Below are 21521 nucleotides of genomic sequence, written 5' to 3'. Positions count from 1 at the left end.
TTGACGTAAATAAAGTAAAAGATTTGTTTACACAGGAAAAGAAGAAACCCGTTAATCTGGAAGGAAGAAGAGTAGTAGTTATACATTTTTTTTAAAATCAATTAAACAAAATTTCGCAGCACCACAACTCTCTTTATGAGTGTACATTATCTAACTTGGGGATAGTTGAAGAGAAGCAATCAGGATTTAATTCAGTATTGACATTTATTTGTAATATGTGCAAGAACAAATTTAGTATTTTTACCTGCGAAGACGTGAAAGATGATATGAATGTTACTGATTCAATGGTTTCTGGAATTATAAGTATTGGATCTGGCTATTCTAACCTAAAAGAACTAACGGCAGTAGCAGGGATCCCTTGTATGAGTAACAGAGAGTACAGCAAATCACATGAAAGGGCGTGTGAATGGTGGGACCGTACTAAGGTTAAGACGATGGCAGATGCCGCCAAAGAGGAGGCTACTTTAGCCCAAATTGCCGGTGATGTTAACAGGGATGGGGTTCCAATGATTACAGTTGTGACAGATGGGTGTTGGTCTAAAAGATCTTATAAGACAAAATATGCTGCTTTATCTGGCGCAGCTGTAATTATTGGATATAGGACCTCTCTCCATGGCTATAAATGTATTGTTTTGTAAATTTTTCGTTTTATATAATCTTTTGTTTTATATAATTTTTTTAATTCATATTTCTTTCTCACAAATTTAAATAACTTATTCCATATTATGCTGTCCCAGTTAAAGTCACAAGGAGGAAATCCACAATTGGTTTTATTTTACTATATAATACTTATGTACAAACTGATTAAATGTAAACTGTCGATTTCCCAAAAATGAATACGCTCTAATGGGCTTTTACAAAAATAAGTAACAAGTAATTCAGTTGTGTTAGGTACATAGTACTATATAGTATATTATACTCTCGGGCACGTCGCCATAACATATTATATTGCCGATTGAGTCGTACAAATCTGTACCCGAATTCGCCCTTGGGAAGAGCGATACGCTATTTAAATATATTAAATAAAAATTTCGACATATTCTTCGGAAAATTCAATGAGTTTGTAAGGTTTTTGGCACTACATTCTCACTGTGAAAATGGTTTTTACAATTAGTTAGATAAAATATCTGTAATGTTGTAAATTTTTTTGTACACAAATAAAATTATATATAGTGTACAATAAATAATGTTTTATGATGAAGTAAATTAAAATTAATAGTGTGGATTATGGAAAGCAAAATATGTATCATGAAAGATAGAAATTTAAAAATCTTAAAAATATGTGCCGTACCCTTTCTATATTGTCAGAAAGCGTTTTATACAATGGAGATCAAATAGGCGAATTATACTCTACCTGGTTTCTTACTAAAGAAGTGTACAATGTTTTCAAACATTCAAGTGACTTGAAACCACTCGCTGTTCTGCATATGAAACCAAGCATTTTTATAGCTTTCTTTTTTATATCATTTACATGCAGAGTAAATGTTAACTTTTCATCAAATATAACCCCCAAGTCGCTGATCTGAGCGACTGATGTCAATAGTACATTATTTAAAGAGTATTCATAAGTAACATGATTTTGGATTTTACGAAAACGAATAACTTGGCACTTTTGAATATTAAGAAATAATTAGTTGATCACACACCAATGCTACAATTTACAATTTATCCAAATAAGATTGCAAAATATGGCAATCCTCTATACTACGTATCATTCTATATATTTTCAAATCATCAGCGAAGAGCAGAACTTGTACATCTTTAAATACACCAACAATGTCATATATAAATAATAAAAACAGAGTTGGTCCGAGGTGAGATCCTTGGGAAACTTCACATATGGATTCGAAGATGTAAGATTCTACAGAATTTATTTTAACACAAAGCTTTCTTTTACTAAGATAACTGTTGATCCAGATCAATAAGGTTCCTTTAATGCCCAAAAGACTTAGTTTATACACAAGAATATGTCTCCTAACTATATCACAAGCTTTGGAAAAATCAGTGAATATCGAATCCACCCGATGCTTGTGGATAAGGGAATCAGTTACATAATTTTCATAAATGATTAAGTTACTTAAAGTGTTTCTATCTGTGATAAAGCCGTGCTGATTGGGAACGATTATATTTTTGTTTTGTAATGACATCTAGTAAATTATTATGTAATTTTTTTTTACTATTCGTAACTGATAAAATAATAAATGATGGCCTTTATATAAAAAATTGAATCTTATGCTTTTTACATTACATTATTATTTGTTTCATGTAACTTCTTTGCAAAAAATAATAATAAATATTGAAAATGACCGATATTTTATTTATCTTGCCAATATATTCAGATATAATTATGATCAGATATTATGAAAATAAATACCGTATTGTTTTGACATCTGTCAATGAAGAACACGTCGGTTACGAGTCATAAGGTACTGCTTACCGTCTAGCAGTGTAGTTGATAGTATCGATAATTTATCAAACAAGTTTGATAGAAATCTGATAATCTCATCTAAATCTCATAAAATCATGAGCTCCTTCTGCAATTCTTCTATCGAAATTTACCTAAAAAATGCATACTCAACTGAATAAACTTTATTTGAAAGACGCTCATTATTAAGCGTTTCATGTTCAAACCTTACTTATGGGTACCATCTAGTGGATTTCATCGCTGCTCTGTTCGAACTGAGTTGACCACAGCACGTCGCCGCGCGTTCCCCGTTCCAACATACTTCATTCCTCTCCGCCCCGAAATATTATTTCGGTTTTTGCAAATACCCCCTTAAATTTGAAATCTGGTCACGCATTGATACCGGGGGCGTAGCTCAGATGGTAGAGCGCTCGCTTAGCATGTGAGAGGTACCGGGATCGATACCCGGCGCCTCCAAACCTCTATTTTTGTTTTGTTTTTTCAACTAGCGTTTTTAATTTAAACTGATAAAGTTTTAATACCCGGCTTCGCTGGAGATTTCAACTCTATTTTTCGAAAATAAAAGTCGGTCCCAAACAAAAAATTGATGTCTTCTCTTATTTTCTAAGGGTCTTATTGTTTACACATTTTTTAAAATGTTACAGTATTAAGGTTGTTTATCAGTTGTGTAAAATTAACACGTTCATTAGTAAGGTAATTAGTTAGAGTTAAACAATAAAAATTGTTAGGGAAAAATTGATGTTTCAAAGTAAATGATGAAATTTATTTTTATTTTTTTTATTTTTATAGTGAATACCTCACAAGAGTCCCAACTGCTCCCGTCTGGAGCCAGTGAGACTATGGCATCCCCAATTGGGGGATGTTGTGAGGCTGAAGGTAAGTGGAGAAGGGAAAGAGGAAGGTGGGGAAGTACCTGGCTATTCAGATCTAGTCACTAAACACGGCTAAAGCCATTTGGAGCAACGTTTCAATTCTGAATGGTGGTCTTACACCAGGGCGATACTGGTAGTATCTTCCACTCTGGAACATGCCGCAAATATACTATATATTATTTTAATTAATTAATTGTGAAATAACACAAATTAATCAAATAAAATTTATTTGCGCACGCCGGGTTCGAACCCGCGACCTTCGGAATGGCAGTCCAATGCGTTACCACTGGACTATGCCGGCCGTCATCGAGAAGCTTGGCAATTTTCATGAAGACAGAGCTTACTGTGCTAGCGTTTTTTTCTTATTTCAATTAGAAATCAGTGACTAAACATTATTAAATAGATAGGTTCTCAATATACGAATTAAAAGGTATGATGCTCACTAACAATTTTTTTCAAAAAGAGATTTTTACACTAATGAAATTTTATCTTTTGTTTCCTGTTTTTACGTACCAACGAATTTCCCTAATATTAAAATTTCATCTTGTCATCTTAAATTGCTAAAAATCGTGCTGCGTCATCTTTCTGTACGGTCCAAAAGCACACCATCCTTTCTTGCCACGTTTCGGCCTAATTTACCGAAAAAACGTTCTTATTTCGGTAATTTACCCAAAAAACCGTTCTTATTTTCGCAATTTACCGAAAAACGTCCTTATTTTTGTGCGTTCGCTCGTTTAGGGCGCATCTTCACCGGAAGTGACGAAACGGAAGAAGTCGAGCCGGATGGCGGGAAATCGCCGGAAAAACGTAGGGTTTTCTTTCATATTTTTGAAATTGGAATGTTTCGAGTGGGTGGGCACCCACTTCGTTGGAATGTTGCTAAACGCTTGCCCTCGAGGAATTGCATAACTCGTTGAATAGTCAACATTACAAAACAATATAACAAAACATTTTAACCGAAGTATTATAATCCGCACTACGTTACGTCTTTTTAGATTTATACTATTTTCTTCCTTATATAAATTTGTGGAAAAGGTTACCATGACGGCCGACACATCCGTGGTCGAGGGGTTAATTGACTACCAAGCCAAAGGTCGCGGGTTCAAATCCCGGCGTGCACAATTAATTTTTATTTTTTTAAATTTGTCTTATTTCAAAATTTATTTATTTAAAATAATATATGGTATACTTGCGGCACGTTCCAGAGTGGGGGGTACTCTCTATATAGCCTTGGAGGTCTAACACTATGTCAATACAATAAATTCGTGATATGATCAGTTAGCAACATTCCCTAGCACGATCGATGATTGATTTTCCGACAAAGAAAGCCCGCCAAATCTCCTTGGCAGTTAAATTTATGTGACTGTTGATATACGGAACTTTTTAAATAATATCGTTTTTTATGCAAAATTATTGGTTTGAATGAAAGGAGGCAGATTGACGAAGCTCGTAGGATTGAAAGACGTCATTTATGCGATCAATCAAATCCGTTAGAACTTGGAGAGACGAAATTCAGACACTTGGTTCGTATTATGGCTAAAGTCTCATTGAACAATTAACTCAGTTGTGAATAAAGCCTCCTGTTTTATATTATGTTTTAGTTTTAATATTCTTTTGTCCTGTCCTGCTGTTATTTTTATTCTAAGTTTTGTCATAATTTTGTTTTTTTTTTTTATTTATTTATTATTTCTATACATACATTACAGTGTCTACCAAATTATTTACATTTGTATATACCTAGTACATAAATTTAGAACTGTTGTTAATATGGTGTTTGTTTTATGCTGGGTGTGAGGTAGGTTTGAGTAGGTGACACTATGGTGGGTAATATTATATGTTTCGTGGACACCTCACATTCCATTTTTAAGTTTGTAATAGTTAAGCGCACTTGAAGTGAAATGACACTAAACTGCGCTATATAAATTCCATGTTATTATTTATTATTATTATTAACTAATTAACACCTTTTTAAAGACCAAAAAGTAAATACGGACTGCCAATGCATATTTATGTTAGTATTTAAATTCAAAATTCCCATTTTATTAATATTTTTACGTAAATGTATGACGTTTGATGATTCGGAATTAAATTACTCTAGTGTTGCCAGTATATATCAATAACTTTAAAATATCGGAACGATAGGTGGAACTACCGACAAATTTGTAGCGATTTAGCTTAGCACGGTCGAACTATTAATACGTCAACCAATCGTAATGCAAATCGATATAAGCTGGCAATACTAGCAGCTGGGAAATGAATTAACGTCAGACGGCTATGCAAACTTTATAACGAATTGGTGTACATTATGAATACCAAAAAATATGCTTTAGATAAATTGAAGATTTTCCTATCGCTTCGCTTGAGTAGAATACAAATAAAAAAATAAATTACTAAATAAAAAATATAAATGCAAACTGCTACAAAAAATATTTTTTCAATATAAATGTATGAACGCGTAAATGAAACAGCTTAAAAAAATACATTATTATAGCTAAGATTATCTGTGACAACTTCACTTGATTAACTTTTTTAGTTTCTTATGAAATTATTCACAAAATAAATAAAAAACAGTTTTTTGCTTGAAATCGAACGTTTCTAGACTCCTTTTGTCAAGCGATTTTAATGCCTATTACCTACGATGTGTATACCAAGAATATAACTATATAACTATATATACTGTGGAACGAACTGCCGGCCTCTGTGTTTCCTCCCTCCTACAACATGGGACTCTTCAATACCCATGTTCACTCCTTCCTCTCCACAAAAAGATCCTCCATACAGCATCCCCAAAGATGATATAGGCCCTGAGGGAAATTATTTTCTTCAGGGCCTCCTGTGTGGAGTTAATAAAAAAAAATATAAAAAAACACATTTTTGGCTTTAGCTTACTCTTAATGTACGTTGGCAGTCCGCGTGTACTTTTTGACACTAAAAATTAACTAATTAGTTCACGAAGTCTTTAGTTATGACGAACAACTTTTTTTTCTCCAAGTTGGAACGGAATCAATTGATCACGTTTCGATCGTCCATGGATCGTGTATACAATTTATTTCAACTTAAGAGCTTCGTTAGTTCACCCTCATTCATTAATTAGCCAGTTATTTTGCATAACGAACGACATTATCCAAAAAGTCGTGCATATTGATAGCTAATCCGACACCTTGAAGGCCTCGCTAAAAGTAGCGGCTTTTGTCTACAGATTATAATCGGAATCATATTTTGACCGTGCTCGCAAACTACGCTAACTGACCATAGATGACGGATATCGTATTGACATAGGACTTTATAGATCGGTTTAAAATTATCGGTAGTTAAGCCTAACGATCCGACATTGTAAAGTTATCGATTTCACTTTGCTAGACCCCCTGGTGTGAGATCACCATTCAGAATTGAAACGTTGCTTGAAATGGCTTAAGCCGTGTTTGGTGATCAGATCTTTATGGCAAGGTACTCCCCCACCTTCCTCTTCCCTATCTCCTTCTCCTCCCCGTACCCTTCAGCCTCATAACATACCCCAATTGGGGATGCCATACTCAGTGTATCCAGCCCCTTGGGAGCAGTTGGGACTCTTGTGCGGTATTCATATAAAAAAACAAGCAATCAGTTAATAAGCAGAACTACAGTGGTAGGGAACCTCAAGGGCTACCCAAATCAACCCCATGTATGTTCCTCGTTTTTTGTAGTTTTATTTTTTCGTATTTTTTGTGGCGCAACGGTTTCAGATCTGCCCACAATTGTTTTTGTGTCTACAAGGCATACTTTTCACCTAATTAGAAAAAAATCAAGCATGTGTCTTAATAATTCATGTGTCTGTTACCAATAATCTCTTTTAATGCAAATTTCACAAAATCATACGAAAATTAAAAAAAATCGGGGAACATACATGAGATGATTTGGGTAGCCCTAAGATTGTCTGCTTCTGTATTTCCGCTTGACACTATTTTTGAGACACCCTGTATAACAACTTCCCCCTTTTCTGAAGATAACAAGTGGTCCCGAAAACCGTTCCGATTTGTGGGACTCCTTAGAAAAATACCACAAAAATACATTAAATAATTTACCCTTGCCAATACATATAAATCGTTATTTTCTAACCCAACTTCTGAGAAGGACGAACGTTAGTCACTTGACTTTATAGAATCTAACAATTTCAATTCCTGATTTATAAGTTATACTTACCCCCCCCACTTACGAATTTATAAATATATTCATGAATTTCGGCCATATACGATACGATACGATTGTACCACCCCAGCCAGGAGCGCCCCTACATAAAAAATAAATTATTTTCTAACCCAACCTCTGAGAAGGTCGAACGTTAGTCAATTGACTTTATACCATCTAAAAATTTCAATTCCTGATTTATAAGTTATACTTAGCTCCCACTAACGAATTTAAAATATATTCATGAAATTCGACTTTATAGATACGATAAGATTGTACCACCCCAGTTAGGAGCACTCCTGTCCCGGTGCGACCGGTACACCAGGGGGCACTGATTTATTAGGACTTAGAACACATGCTCTGAGGATTGGCAGGAGGTTGGAGTTTAATCGACCGGTATACAGGCAACCTAATAAGCCAATATTGGAATTTAGGATGGGCAGGAATAAAGGAACTGATTGAGCGTCATTTTTCTTCTTGATGTCTAACTTCTTCTTGCCTCTTCTTACATTTCATTGCCTCTTCCGGATTTATCTCGTCTCTTCTTGCCTCTTATTCTCTCTTCTTGGCTCTTCTTGTTTCATCTAGTTTCTCTCAGCTCTTCTCGCCTCTTCTTGGCTCGCGTTGGGTCTTATTACATAATTCTAGGTTTTTATTGCCCCCTTTTGCCCCCTTTCGGCTAGTTATGTCTCTTTTTGAATCTTCTTACATTCATCATCACGCACAAACGAAATTTGTATCTATGTTGCAATAAAATATTTAATAATAATAATTGGATAAATTGCATAGCGCTACTAAATAATGTATAACCTTCAATTATTATATCACAATTTCATAATTTATGTAATAAAATAAAATATCACAGAAAACAAGATTGAATGGGAATTGTGTATTAAATGTTTGTAAATACACAATATATGCAACTCAGATTGCAACTCACGGCTACCAGCTCTCTTCACAGTCTCTTGTTTCTATTTGGATTTTATTGGTTCTTATTGACTCTTCTTGGCTTTTCTGGTCTCTTAATTCTTCTTGACTCTTCTTGTCTCTTCTCGGCTCTGCTATGCTTGGCTCTTCTTAACTTTTTTCGACTCGTCTTGATTCGTCTTCGCTATTCTTGCATCCTCTTGCCCCTTCTTGGCTCTTCTTGACCCACCTTGACTATTCTTGTGTCTCTCGCTCCCTTTTGGATTTTATTGGCTCGTATTTGCTCTTCTCGCCCCTTCTCGACATTCCTTGGCTTGCCTTAGCTCTTCTGACTCTTTGCGTCTTTTCGTCCCTTATTGGGTCTTCTCAGAACACTCCGGATATTCTTGCATCTTTGTGAATTTTCTCGCCTCTTCTTGGCTCATCTCGCCTCTTCTCAGATCTTAGTAATACTCATGCGGAGATAACTACCGCCGCACCACTCACACCTCTCCTCACCCTCATTCACACATCGCGGTTCTGGCGGCTCCTGGACTCAAGCACCTGATGCAACCGACCATGCCATGCCTTCCTCAGGCATCCCAGTCTTCCCAGTCTCCAAGTTTCCGGGTCATGTACTCTCCCGACACTTACCTCCCCGCCCATCCGCTCCACATGCACAAACCTTCCCAGATAAACTGATTTGCCCAAAAGACAGAAATACAAGCCGAAACGGACATTAGAAACGAACCATTTGAGTCTTGCGTTCCATCAGTTGTGTACCTCTGCATTAGACGCCTAAATATTTGTTATAAATACAAATCATCTGAAACTGTAGCTTATCCTTGGTTATGGATGAAGAGGTTCCATAAATTTCCAAACGACTGGCTCTTGACACTTGATGGGCTGATTATACAATCCGCCTATATTGGGAGGTTCGTTGTACTTCACTTTTCAAATTTTATCGGTTAAAAACATTTTGAGAAATAGGAATTTGAGTCCATTTAAAAAATATACATATATTATCGTCCACATTAAATATATATTTTTTTAATGTTTGTTTTCATGGTTAAATTAATTCTCCAAGTGTGAATATTTTTTAACCCGCCTAAACGATCGTAATCCGAGCGGTAGGAAGAGGGTGCGTGACGTCATCCGTCCGCTGAACGTCCTGTGGATAATGCATTTTGTATGGAGATTTTTTTTATTCTTTTGTAAGGAATTCTAGAACATTTTTTTAATCAATGTTTACTGTCTATCTAAATTAAGGTTATTTAAAAAAAATAATATCAACATTTCATACTAGTTAGAATTTGTGATTCTCATCCAAAATATCGCCAGACAAAGCCCTGCACTGAAGTCTACACGGTTTCATCGATATATATATATATATATATATATATGAATGGCGGGCCAGCCGTGTTATTGTCATTGCTTTTACGTAAATTTGAAATGATTTCCTACATAATCATCTTTATAAAAACGTTAAATTTGCATGTAGAGTGGAGAAGGGAAGGAGACGAGCAAGAGGAAGGTTGAGAAGTTCTTGGCTATTCAGATTTAGTCACCAAACACGGCTAAAACCATTTAGAGGATGAACGTTCCGATTCTGAATGGCGACACTTAGGACGGGTTGTTTCACAGAATTTGAACAATTCATCAAATTTCGAATTTACTGTGGAAGTTCTATTCAAGCCAATATTGTAAAAGAACTTGAAAAGAACTTCCACAGAAGTTGAAAATTAACTTCGAATTTTTATGTGATACCCAGCGGTACCTACCACTCTGCTTTGAAAATGTTTGAAAAGCTGCCGAGTAATTCTATATTTCAAATAAATATTGACTTTTGCATGATATCAATTTGATGTCTTATCTATCTCGTTAGATCCTACCCTCGTAGATATTATCTCTTAAACGTGTATGAGCATATTGAACGTCTCCGACGCGCGTCGCTCTCATCGCGAGGCGTCGGGTCGGTCGTCATGGAGACGTTAACGTGACGTGACAAATCCGTGTTGACAAGTTGCCATATAGGTGGTATGTATGAAGTTTGCTATTCATAGGAATAACCTCTTCGCTTTTCTGCTCTCCTAGTATCTGGCGAATTTTATTTGCATACGTTGTGCAAATACCGCGAAGATTATTGACATGTTTTGTGGGGAAATAAATAACGTTCTCATGTTATTTTCTTCTACTTCTCTTATTCGGGTCTGGCAGCCATTGCTTCGACAAGGTGCATATCCGTCCATTGCAGATCTAATCCCTCCTTGCATGTGGGAATCAAGCACGCTCAAATCGATTGCTTAACAATATCGGATGGATATGCTTAACTTCCGTCGATAACCAAACCGATATCGATACGAAAGAAATAATAAATTGTTTTACGACGACAACACTGGCTGATCTTTCTATGGATTTACATTCCTAAATGTCAAACGGCAACGTAAAAATACAAATAAATTGTCAATGTCGAATTGAAGTACTAACTTTAATGGAAATTGATAGTTCGCACGTACTTTTTGGCTGTAGTCTTAGTTTACGTACTTTATTAGTAAGGCCCCAAAACAGCCAATTAAAAAATTGTACATGTCGTTAGTTTGAGTCAAATCGAATACAACTCAACCGTGGGGCACCAAATTATGATATAGAAAAAAATCAAAATAAATTCTCAAGATGTATTAACGTCAGAATGGGTATTACCAAGGAACATGTCAACAAAGATTTCTACTGTATCAACTAAATTTATCAGAACGTAGAATAGTTAATGACTTAACTTTTTGTATAAAATCTTAAAATCAATAATTGACAGCCATGTCTTTGTCAAAGTTTGAAAACCCATCTGGTAATATTTTATTCGAATTCCGTTGAATAATGCACGTGTGTACTTATATTGGCGCACTTTTACAATCACAACGAAATGGCACGGCACCATTCGTCTCATTTTTAACTATTATTATTTAGTGTGTGCGAAAGAGCGAAGACGCTTTTCAATATACTTGCTTATAACAGCTGTTGAACACGAAAAGCAATGCCAATGACAGTGATGTAGTGTGGAAATTTTTAATTTTTTTGTTTTTAATTGAAAAAAAATGCTACCGGACAGCAAAGTGCCCATAACATTTTTTACTCCAAATGTGCTAAGGAATAGCTGGTTAAAATTTGTCGGGTTAGTGCCGATACACACTGTATAGAAACAGGTCTTAGCCGAATTCAAATCGCCAAGCAGAACATCAAATCTATTTGAACAAACTGCCTAGCTCCGCTTCGACTTATTTGCATTCATTTTGTAGTTTTTTTACATTAAACCCACACAGGAGGTCCTGAGGAAAATAATTTCCCTCAGGGCCTATTTCATCTTTTGGGATGCTGTGTGGACGGTCTTTTTTAATATGTATGGTAAACGGTTGTTTATCAGTTGTGTAAAAATTAAATAACGTTTATTAGTAAAAAAAAACAACACTTTCATTTTACAGAATAATTTTTTAGCAATTTTAACAGCATTTGGTTCCTAAGAACGGGCAATCTGCCTACCTAGGATCTAATATCGACCTACAATTCATAATAACACTTGTACTTATTTTAAATTTATTTATTCAATTATTGCAAAATTATTATCTTGTCATTTTTGCTATATACATGTATCTAATGTAATTTAATAAATAAATAAAAATAAAATAATAAGGCCAATGTGTTTTACCGGTGATTTTAGAATTTGCGACACTTAATTTTTATATATATATATATTTTTTCTTTATCTATAAAAATATATTTGGATACAGGTTTTTTACATGCTTTTCGGCTACCACACTAGACACATGTCCGTATTATGGTAGTCGAAATTTGTGTATAATTATATAAATGTAATACATGATTCATTCAGTTGTAAAATAGGTATAGGTTAAATAGGTTTAACTGAAAATAAGAAAGAGATGAAAATAAAGATAAATTAATTAATTATTTTAAAAACAAATTTTAAACAGAATTGAAATTTAAAAAAAAGCAACTGAACTTAATTTAATGATGTCAGGTATTCTTTAAAATAGTTCTTTCCTTTCATAAATAACCAATTCTGAATATATAATATTATGTACATGATCAATATATTGTTATCTTAATGTACACATTTTGTGATTTAATAAGTGAGGGCCTATTATAGAGTTGATTGATGATGAATGATGTTCACACTCAGAGCTTTGTGACTGACCATTTTTAAATTATATGGTTTATTACATAATGTGTACAGTAAAGGAAGCAGAGGAAGTTCTGGGAAGGTAAAGGGTATGAGGGAGGAATCTAGGGATGAGTGTGTCCAGGGGTGAATACATCCCTCCCACTGCGGCGCAAGGCGATGAGTCGAGAGACCAGTTGGAGAGGTCACAGGATCTCCCCGAACCAGCCTCTCTCGATCTGGCAAACCACGCAGCTGGTGAATCCTGAACATACCTCACCCGGAGAACCCGGGACCCCTGCTAAATCACCAAACGTATCAAATCACTTGGGGTGACCTTTGCAGAGGTGTTGGTTATCCAATAAATGGTTCTCAGGGCGGCGGTACCTTTACCCTATTGTGAAAAAATCAAAATAAGTAATAAATATGGGGACCGGTTTGAAGAAATGCATCGTGTAAAACAACCTTAAGTAATGTTTTAATTCAGAATTGCTTATCAATAAAATTAGTGATTTTGTAGCCTAAGACAATTAATTCTTCTTTTCCAATAATTTGTATTAAAAGTCAGACAGTGTGGACAGCGGGGAAATGACATGTTTTCTTTACAACCCACAGCTATTTTTACTAGGAGTAGTAGATACTATATTCACCAATAAATCTGATTCCATTACTCTTCATTCGTTTTCCAACTCACATAATAATTTCACGTCTGTACATTTATTTATTCATTGAATTGCCGCAAGGGGTATGGAGCACATAAAATAAATGGATTTGGAATTTCAAAGTTAAATCTTTTCACACCGGAGTGCATTTTCTCGCTCGCTTTTGGAATCCATCTAAAATATATCATATCGGCAGTGGTTTATTTATGTATTTCCCAAGTGAAGTTCTTTATTGTTCCGAGCAAGAAGTACCAAAGTTTGAGGAAGTTTGTAGGAAATTACGTTTTCTCTCGGTTTATTTTCGGTACTGTCTTTTCAAGTAGTGTTTATTTATGTACGTATTGTATACAAACGTGTTCATCTTGGCTGGACTCCCTCGGGAGACTTGTATGTAAATTGAATCCTTGCCTTGTTTGCCATGTTTGTGCATTCCTGACATGTATGTGCTCCTGGTCTCTCCAGAATGATTCTGCCTGTTTTTGTACTTACTCATTAAATATTTTTATTTTATATTCTCATTATTTTCAACAACAAACTGGCTTAAATTAAAAAAAATGAAGTAGTCAGTTTTACTGATTTTTTGGAAAAGTAAGTACCTACATGATAATGTTGCTAAATATTCTCGCATTGTTACAATTTCAGTATAAGTAGGACCACTTAAAATACTTTTATCGTATTTCAGAAAAACATTTAAATTTAATTTTGGGTTATTTTTGATTTTTTTAAATTATTTTATATGTTTATTTTACCTTCCGAAAACATATTTGCACTGTGGTGGAGTCACAGTTAATCGATCTATTTATAAAACGTCAAATAATACCCATTAATTAAAATATAGTTTTCATCATTTCATCTTAGCAATGAACCATTCTGTTAAAACGGGCTAACCAATAGGTCCACAACCAAAGTAGAAATTAAAGTAATGAGGAATGTTTCTGTACTTCGATTGGTTGTCGTTCATAGAAAATAATACAAGGGTTGGAATGCAAATAAATGCAAACTAGTAGTCTACCCAGCTTGTCGTTTTTCTTTAGCCATTTTGCAAATAGTTGTAAGGCAACTAGCGAGTTCTGTAGAATGTCCTGGGGCTAAATTCATTTTGATTTGCATTACTTGGTCTTTAGCGACGTTCGGTTGTTGGAAATTGAATTTTCTGAATTGCAAAGTGTGAAAAAAGATTGCACATTCATTTTCTAATATGCACTTGTTGCATCGTGAGATTGTTTGAAGCTAATGGTAGTTGCATCTCAAAAAAGGAAAAAAAACGTTGGTATTTATGAGTATGATTGAGCTTGTGATCACACCTTATATTTTTCGTCGTGGCTACGATTTCGACAGTATTTATCAGGAACGAATAAGCCACAGCATGACAGGAGATATGGACAATCGATAAGGTTTTTTAATTCAAATACCATGACTCCGGAATTACGCCTGGTCTCCAGGCTTTGGTAATTTGTCTCCTTTAGCAGTTCCACGTGATGCATGAATTTCGGATATATTCCGTATGATCGCATGTAAACATACCTTAGGATTTTTTTTTGAATTTGTTCAATCATATTTATGTATTTAAGTTGATAAGGCATCCAGGCAGTACTGGCGTACTCCAGCTTGCTTCTGACCATTCCCTTGAACATGGCGGTCATTGCTTCTATGTTATTGAATTGTTTGCAAGTTCTAATTACAAAACCAAGAGTTTTGGAGTAAGCCGAGGTAAGCCGCACTATGTGGTTTGAAAATGTCAGCTTGGGATCAAAGATCACCCCAAGGTCCTTGATTATGTTTACGCGTGTTAGTACTTCACCATTCATTTTATACTGGCAGAATAGCGGATTTTGTGAACGACTATAAGTCATAACAACGCATTTTTTTATATTGAAATTAAGTTTATTATCTACCGACCATATCATGATTGAATCGAGGTCAGCCTTCAGTTTTGAATAATCATCATCTGATTCTATTTCGTTCATCAGTTTCATGTCATCCGCGAATAGTAGACGAGCTGTGACCTGTGAGCTGTCATCTATCAGAATAAGGAATAACATGGGACCGAGATTCGATCCTTGAGGGATTCCTGACAGAGCTGTGAACTTATGAGAGTCGTATCCATTTATATTTACATACTGACTTCTATCTTTTAAATATGACGCAAAAAATGTCAGTAAGGGTTGATTAAAACCTATTAAATGCATCTTTCTTATTATAATATCGTGATCTACTCGGTCAAATGCCTTTGCGAAGTCCATGTAGATTACGTCCGTCTTATGCCTACAGTCTAGGCCTTGTGCTACCCGTCGAGAGAAAGAGAGTAAGTTGGTTACCGTTGATTTATTCGGTAAGAAGCCATGTTGATTACCTCTTAAGAAAGGCGTGATTTGTGGACTGATTTTATCACAGATAATCATTTCAATTTTTTTTGGAATTGTTGACAGTACTGCAACTAGTCTATAATTTCTGACGTCAGTCTTTTCATCAGCTTTGTGAATGGGGCTGACCCTCGTTAATTCCAACACTGTTAAAATGTGGAAGACATGATGCAATTTATTAAGAATCTCTTCAAATTATTCGTAATCCGGTTAAAAACGGGATTGCAGACCACCAACGAATGAATTGTAGGTATCCTGATAAAATACCCATGTTCCGTCACGATTTCGGAACACATGTTCATAAAAATGCTGAAATTTTCGCATTTCGTTATTATATATTATTATGACAAACGCAGGTGCATGAACACGTGTTCCGATATCATTACGAATTTACTATTTTTTTATCAGGAAGTAGCCTGCAATCCCGTGTTTAGCCGGAATACCAATAATTTCATGAGATTTTTAATAAATCGTTAATACTCATTTTTCTCCGTGTACATTTGACTCATTCGTATCAAGTCGATAGTCGTTGAAGTACAGAGCAGTTGAAATGTAAGTTAGGAAAATATGTTTATTATTATTTTTTATATATTTAAGGATTATGTTAGGACATAGCCTATTTTAAAACAATAATTTAATGGATAGGCACATAGCTGAATGAATGTTTCGTCTTAGAAAATAAATACCGCATTCGGAACTTGCCATTAGCTTTTCTTTCTCTTCTGTTTACCTGGTATGAAGTTATTTTTACTAAATGGTTAGTAGCTGAGTGGACAAAGCATCGGGTTCCCACCAAGGCGTCGTAGGTTCAACTCCTCTACTACCTCGTTATTGCACAAGCAATATTTTCCTAGTACGGTTTTTTTTCCAAATATTGTCAGGTATCTCGCACCTGGGAATGTTTATACGTAATTAAATCATTTGTTGCACAAATTGTAAATTATACTCATTTAATTCTGTGATAACTGTTAATAAGCTTCATTTTTCAATCCTTAAAAAAAAATCGTGTTCCAGATTGAACTTTCGTTAAACTTCTCGTAATTTTGTCTTACGTCTGTAAAAAACACTTCAGCAGTTAGTTAGTACCCATCATCATTTTGTATTATTAAATTATCTGTTAAGCCTTTAAAAAAGTGTACTAAAACAAATCCCACGCTTTGACATTGTTGAAGCTTAATTAACTTGTTTTTCGTATTTTTATTTTATTATTTTGATTCATCGCGAGATTCAAACCGATTTAATTAAAATTCCTCCTGTAGGCTTGTCTTTGTTGAAAAGGGCTTATTACAAGCACACAGTTTTTTTTTGTTATTTTTGTTTTGGGCGCAGTAATCAAAATTTTATTTGCTCCAGCGTAATACGAACAGCGATCGTAGGTTTGTTGATTTAATAGACTGTATTTTATTCCAGATCGCAGGTCTTTTGAAATATTCATCAAACTGTGTGTATTTTGCTTTTGATTTCGGTATTTGATTAAAACTTTCTTGGTTTTCAATATCAGAAGAACCAGAGTATCAGAGGAAACTAGAGATTGTGTCGTATTCGTCGGTATCAAGTATTGATAATATATTCTGAGAAACATTCCTTTGTTTCACCGGCGATGTAATTGGAAAAGTTTATACCCCGGCTTTACCGTTTTCTTTTTATGTTTGCCTGATACCTACCTTTCGAGAAAAGTATCCGGCCTTCGGAGAGGATGAGATTTATTGCTTGTAGCGGTGTGTTTATCGGGTGGATAATAAAAATCTGCTTTTTAGAGCCATGGCAAACAAAAGTGGCCGTAAAATAAAATCCTGGCGAATCTAACAGCAGTTTGATGGTGTGGATTTAATATTTATTTTGATAACCTCCTCAAGTGTTACTCTAACGTAAGCTATAAATATTAAAGGGATTTTACGGCTCCATCGTTTAACATCCCTTATACAGTTGTGATATGACGTAGGCTGACTTTTAAGGAACAATTGAAATTTCCACCAACCTTAATGACTACTGATATTTTACCAATAAGATTTGATAGCTTTTCAAACGAAAACATGAAGAAAAAAAAACATTTTTTAGATTTTATTACCTTGTGAATTTGACATGTTCGTAAGTGTTCCATAATGAAATTTTGACGTTGTATTATATCGGTGAAAGGCGAATACTATAATAACTCTGCTGTAACCCCCACACTTTTGACGCAAGAAATAATAAGGTACATTAAACAGAAGCGACTGGTCGCTTTGGGTGAGATGTTTCAAACTCCATAGTCAAACGGTCGTGTTTTTTTGCTTGTCAGACGATCAAAATTTGTTCAAAAGCTGAAACTGACTAACAATCCGCGTATAACGGGAACCGTTCCAAATTTTTTTGAATTTACAAATGGCGCTTATATACGATTTGATCGTGAGCAAATTACATTTTTAAAAGATCTATAAACCTTCAAGGAATTCCACTTCGATAAACTTGAACAAAATGTTCACCCATTACATTGAAGACATACAGACAGCCCTCCAGATGGTTCTACCGTGACTTTCCTGTGCAAACAATACACCATTCCTTATTCCACCCCCCTTACTACTCAAGCACCCCCCGGGCTGCCCGGAGCTAGCTACCCTGTGCTTCCTGCCCCGTGGAGTTGTCTAATGAATGCGAAACATCGTTGTTTCCAATATATAATAAACCAAAAGTCTCATATTTAAAATAAAGTATTTGAACTGCGTACGAAAATCCTTGAATTATTTCAATCAACCATACAAAAGCTTAGTTTAAAATAAATTATTATGGAGAACAGAAATCAAACGTTTTACCGTTATAATACGGCATTTTACTTAGTATTGTTGGTCGCAATGTATGTATTATCATCCAACATACTAATTTTGGTTGTCGGTGAGTGTTTGTAAATCTGGTTCATCGAAATCAAATATAATATTTTAACAGAAAATTATTTTAATTGTCATTTTCAAAATTGTAACTGATTTGTCAAGAATTCAGACATAGATTGATAACTTAATGTAACTGAACAAGAAAAAAATATTTACGAAAAACGTTGGTATTAAAAGGTTGCTGCTTTCAATGTTTTTTCGTAAATATTTTTTCTTGATAGTTATGTAGCAATTATCATTATTCTTGTGTTTTCTTATACAAACTTTCAACTTCACAAATCCTAAAATTATAATATCCCGTGATTTTTTACGGGTCTGCGCTAGTATTTTGTAAATTTGTGATTTAAAAAAAAAGAAAAGTTAATCATTCATGTTCAGAATTTCTCTATATTAGAGTTTTCCTGAACACAGTACTCACACAGATGCGTTGCATGCATAAAACAAGTTTCGAACTTGTTGTCTTTGTCTTCAGAAAAGAAAATTCCATTGAAATTGATAAAAGCAATGTTACATATAATATGTACTTTAAAAGAAAACACTGGGAAACTTTTCGAATAGATATTCCAATTCGATAATCGTAAACACTTGACTCTTTTTCGCTTAAATAATAAGTAGGCGAAAACAAGATAAAGCGCCGTTTCTCAGTGACATTTGGCAAAGACGAGAGTGACGGAAATTTTCGCTTACACCAATAAAAACTATCCTTTTTTTGTGTAGTTTGGGTCTAATCTAATTGCGCGACTTTACTTCTGTGTTTTCTATTTTATATTTCTGTGCATTCTTTGCTCAATATGTATTTAGTTTCAACCACTGAGTAGATAGTACACACTAGAAATGCCTTCCATTTAGATTTGAATAGAAATAGTAACTTTTGGATTTAGCTCATTTAGAACGCTCTCAGTTTCTTAATCTTGTATAACATCATATATCGCCACCACATTTGATCGAAATTAAAATTTGACGATGAAAAACTGTTCTGTATTTGAAATTTTTGCAAAAATGTTTTGGCCGACTCTTGCGTTCTTCTTTATTTTATGGTTCCATCCAAATTGAATGTTTTTCTTTGTTTGTTTGTTTCAGGCTGAGATATGGTCCGTGTTCATTGCCATTCTGCGCAAAAGCGTGCGCAACCTGCAAGCCTGCACCGACGTTGGCCTCATCGAGCACGTGCTGAGGCGCTTGACCAGGGCCGATACGGTGGTTGCTGGTGAGTTACATACAGTTTATTTCTCATCTTATCTTCTTCCCCTTGTGATTTTCCGTTTAGGGACCCATCGCCCCAGCGGTCTTTGTCCATTGCAGTACTGGACACTCCTCTCACTGTCTTTAGAGTTTGTTTTATTTTTGTCCGTAGTGATCCGCTGGGCACTTGGTGTCCTCCATGTGAAATTGCACTCAGTGTTTTAAGTCGGTCTTCTGGTATTCTTATTATATACAGTCCCCTGTCAAATTATTATGGCCACTCTCACTTTCCTTTAAATCTTTTTTTCTGGCCTATTGTTTAAATAACATTTATTTAACATAATTTTTCTCCCAATAGACTCACACTGGTTAATTTGAAATAGATCTTTGTATGTACCCTATCCTGTGGGTAAAAATAACAAAAACATTGTAAAAATACGTATTTTGAATAATAAATAATCATTGATTCCAAAAAAGTATTTTATAAACATTTTATCACAAGTTTTATTCTGTAATCTACTTTCTTTAGAAAGCCTAAAATAAGTTTTAAAAAATTAACACGTTCGCCTTCCGCGGTGACGGAACATGACATAAAACAAAATTACTGCCAGAATTGCGGTGTTGTTAAAACGGTAATAAAAATGCCTGTTTGTGACCATATTAGTTTAAATTTAAACAGAACTTAAATAGAACTTGAAAATTAACCTTCAAATTGATGAATTGTTCAAATTCTGTGTAACAACCTGTCCTTAGTGATTAAAAAATAAAAATTAATAACTAATTAACTAACTAATATTACTAATCTAACTTAACCTATTTAATCATATAATAAAGAATAACGGAAGAATTGTGATCCAAATATTTGTCTAATCGAGGCTTGAATTTCCAATACAAAACTGTATGTACAAAATTCAAATGGGATGGAAATCTACGACGTCAGGAGAGTGTAAGTGAGACGGAGCGCTGGGCTATTGGGTTAAATGGAACATTTGTTTCCATTCACATTTGTAAGGAATGTACCTCTATTATTAAACCTAGTTTTTTATCACTCTTCATGACTTTATCACTTTCCAAATGTGTGTTGGATTATCATTACCGTTTGTAACATGTAAGTATTAGGTATATCTAAATAGTATAAAATAAAGTCGCTATTCGCGTCTGTCTGTGCGCTTAGTTCTTCTAAACTACGCTAAGGATTTTAATAGGGTTTTCACTATCATTTAGAGATTTTTTTTATGGAAGGTTTATGTATGTAATACATGCATATTACATTTCTTGAAAGAAGAGAAAAGTTGATGTTTATCCTAGAATTCATAACCTCGAAACTTTACTGTAAATCATTCACATCCCCGAGCAACGCCGTGTTTGTATAGTTAGTATTATATAATAAAAGGCACTGCCTCTTTGTAACTTCTACTTTCTCTTGTATTTTGCTCATAAAATGATCTGCTCAAAAAGTTTATTCGAAAAATGCTTCAGTAACCTCATAAAAAAACATTTTTTTTAGAGAATGGCTTTAATTTTGTTTTTAAACTGGAATAAATAAACTGTACTTCAACTATTCCCAATCGAGTGCGAGGCTACGGTTGACATTTTACTGGACTGCCTTTTATCGGAGCGATTTTGTGAAAATCCCGAAAAGACAAGCCCTTGCAAGTGGTGGGTAAATAATAATAATTCTGAACAGAGTTTTAACTTTCATGCAGGGGTTTTCGATGTTCAATTTGGGAGACGGGTTTGGGTATCGCCGCCGGGAACCATTTATTGGATAGCCAATACCCCTGCCATAGGTCACCCCAAGTGGTTTGCTACGTTTGATGAATTAGTAGGGGTGCTCGGGTTCACCGGGTGAGGTGTGTTCAGGATGCACCTGCATACCAGCTGCGTGGTGTGCCAGATCGGGAGAGGAATGTTA

The 21521-nt window shown here is 34.8% G+C and overlaps 1 protein-coding gene and 1 non-coding gene across 14 annotated transcripts in view; both read left to right on the top strand.

Annotated features, from left to right (window-relative positions):
- rg (A kinase anchor protein rugose) overlaps nucleotides 1–21521 on the top strand; it is a 941488-nt gene that overhangs the window by 413547 nt on the left and 506420 nt on the right. For all 13 annotated transcript variants that reach the window (XM_089644600.1, XM_089644594.1, XM_089644593.1 and 10 more), the window contains exon 4: nucleotides 19505–19631. In XM_089644600.1, coding sequence (XP_089500726.1) covers nucleotides 19505–19631 — 127 coding nt within the window. The remainder of the gene's footprint in view (nucleotides 1–19504; nucleotides 19632–21521) is intronic.
- TRNAA-AGC (transfer RNA alanine (anticodon AGC)) lies at nucleotides 2809–2881 on the top strand. The gene has a single exon. It is a non-coding gene; the product is annotated as a tRNA-Ala (tRNA).

The sequence above is a fragment of the Hesperophylax consimilis genome, chromosome 21, assembly GCF_061612785.1.
Source record: "Hesperophylax consimilis isolate HC1 chromosome 21, BYU_Hcon_1.0, whole genome shotgun sequence".
Classification (NCBI taxonomy): domain Eukaryota; kingdom Metazoa; phylum Arthropoda; class Insecta; order Trichoptera; family Limnephilidae; genus Hesperophylax; species Hesperophylax consimilis.
Note: the sequence above shows the minus strand (reverse complement) of the source record. Positions and strands in the feature narration are given on the sequence as shown.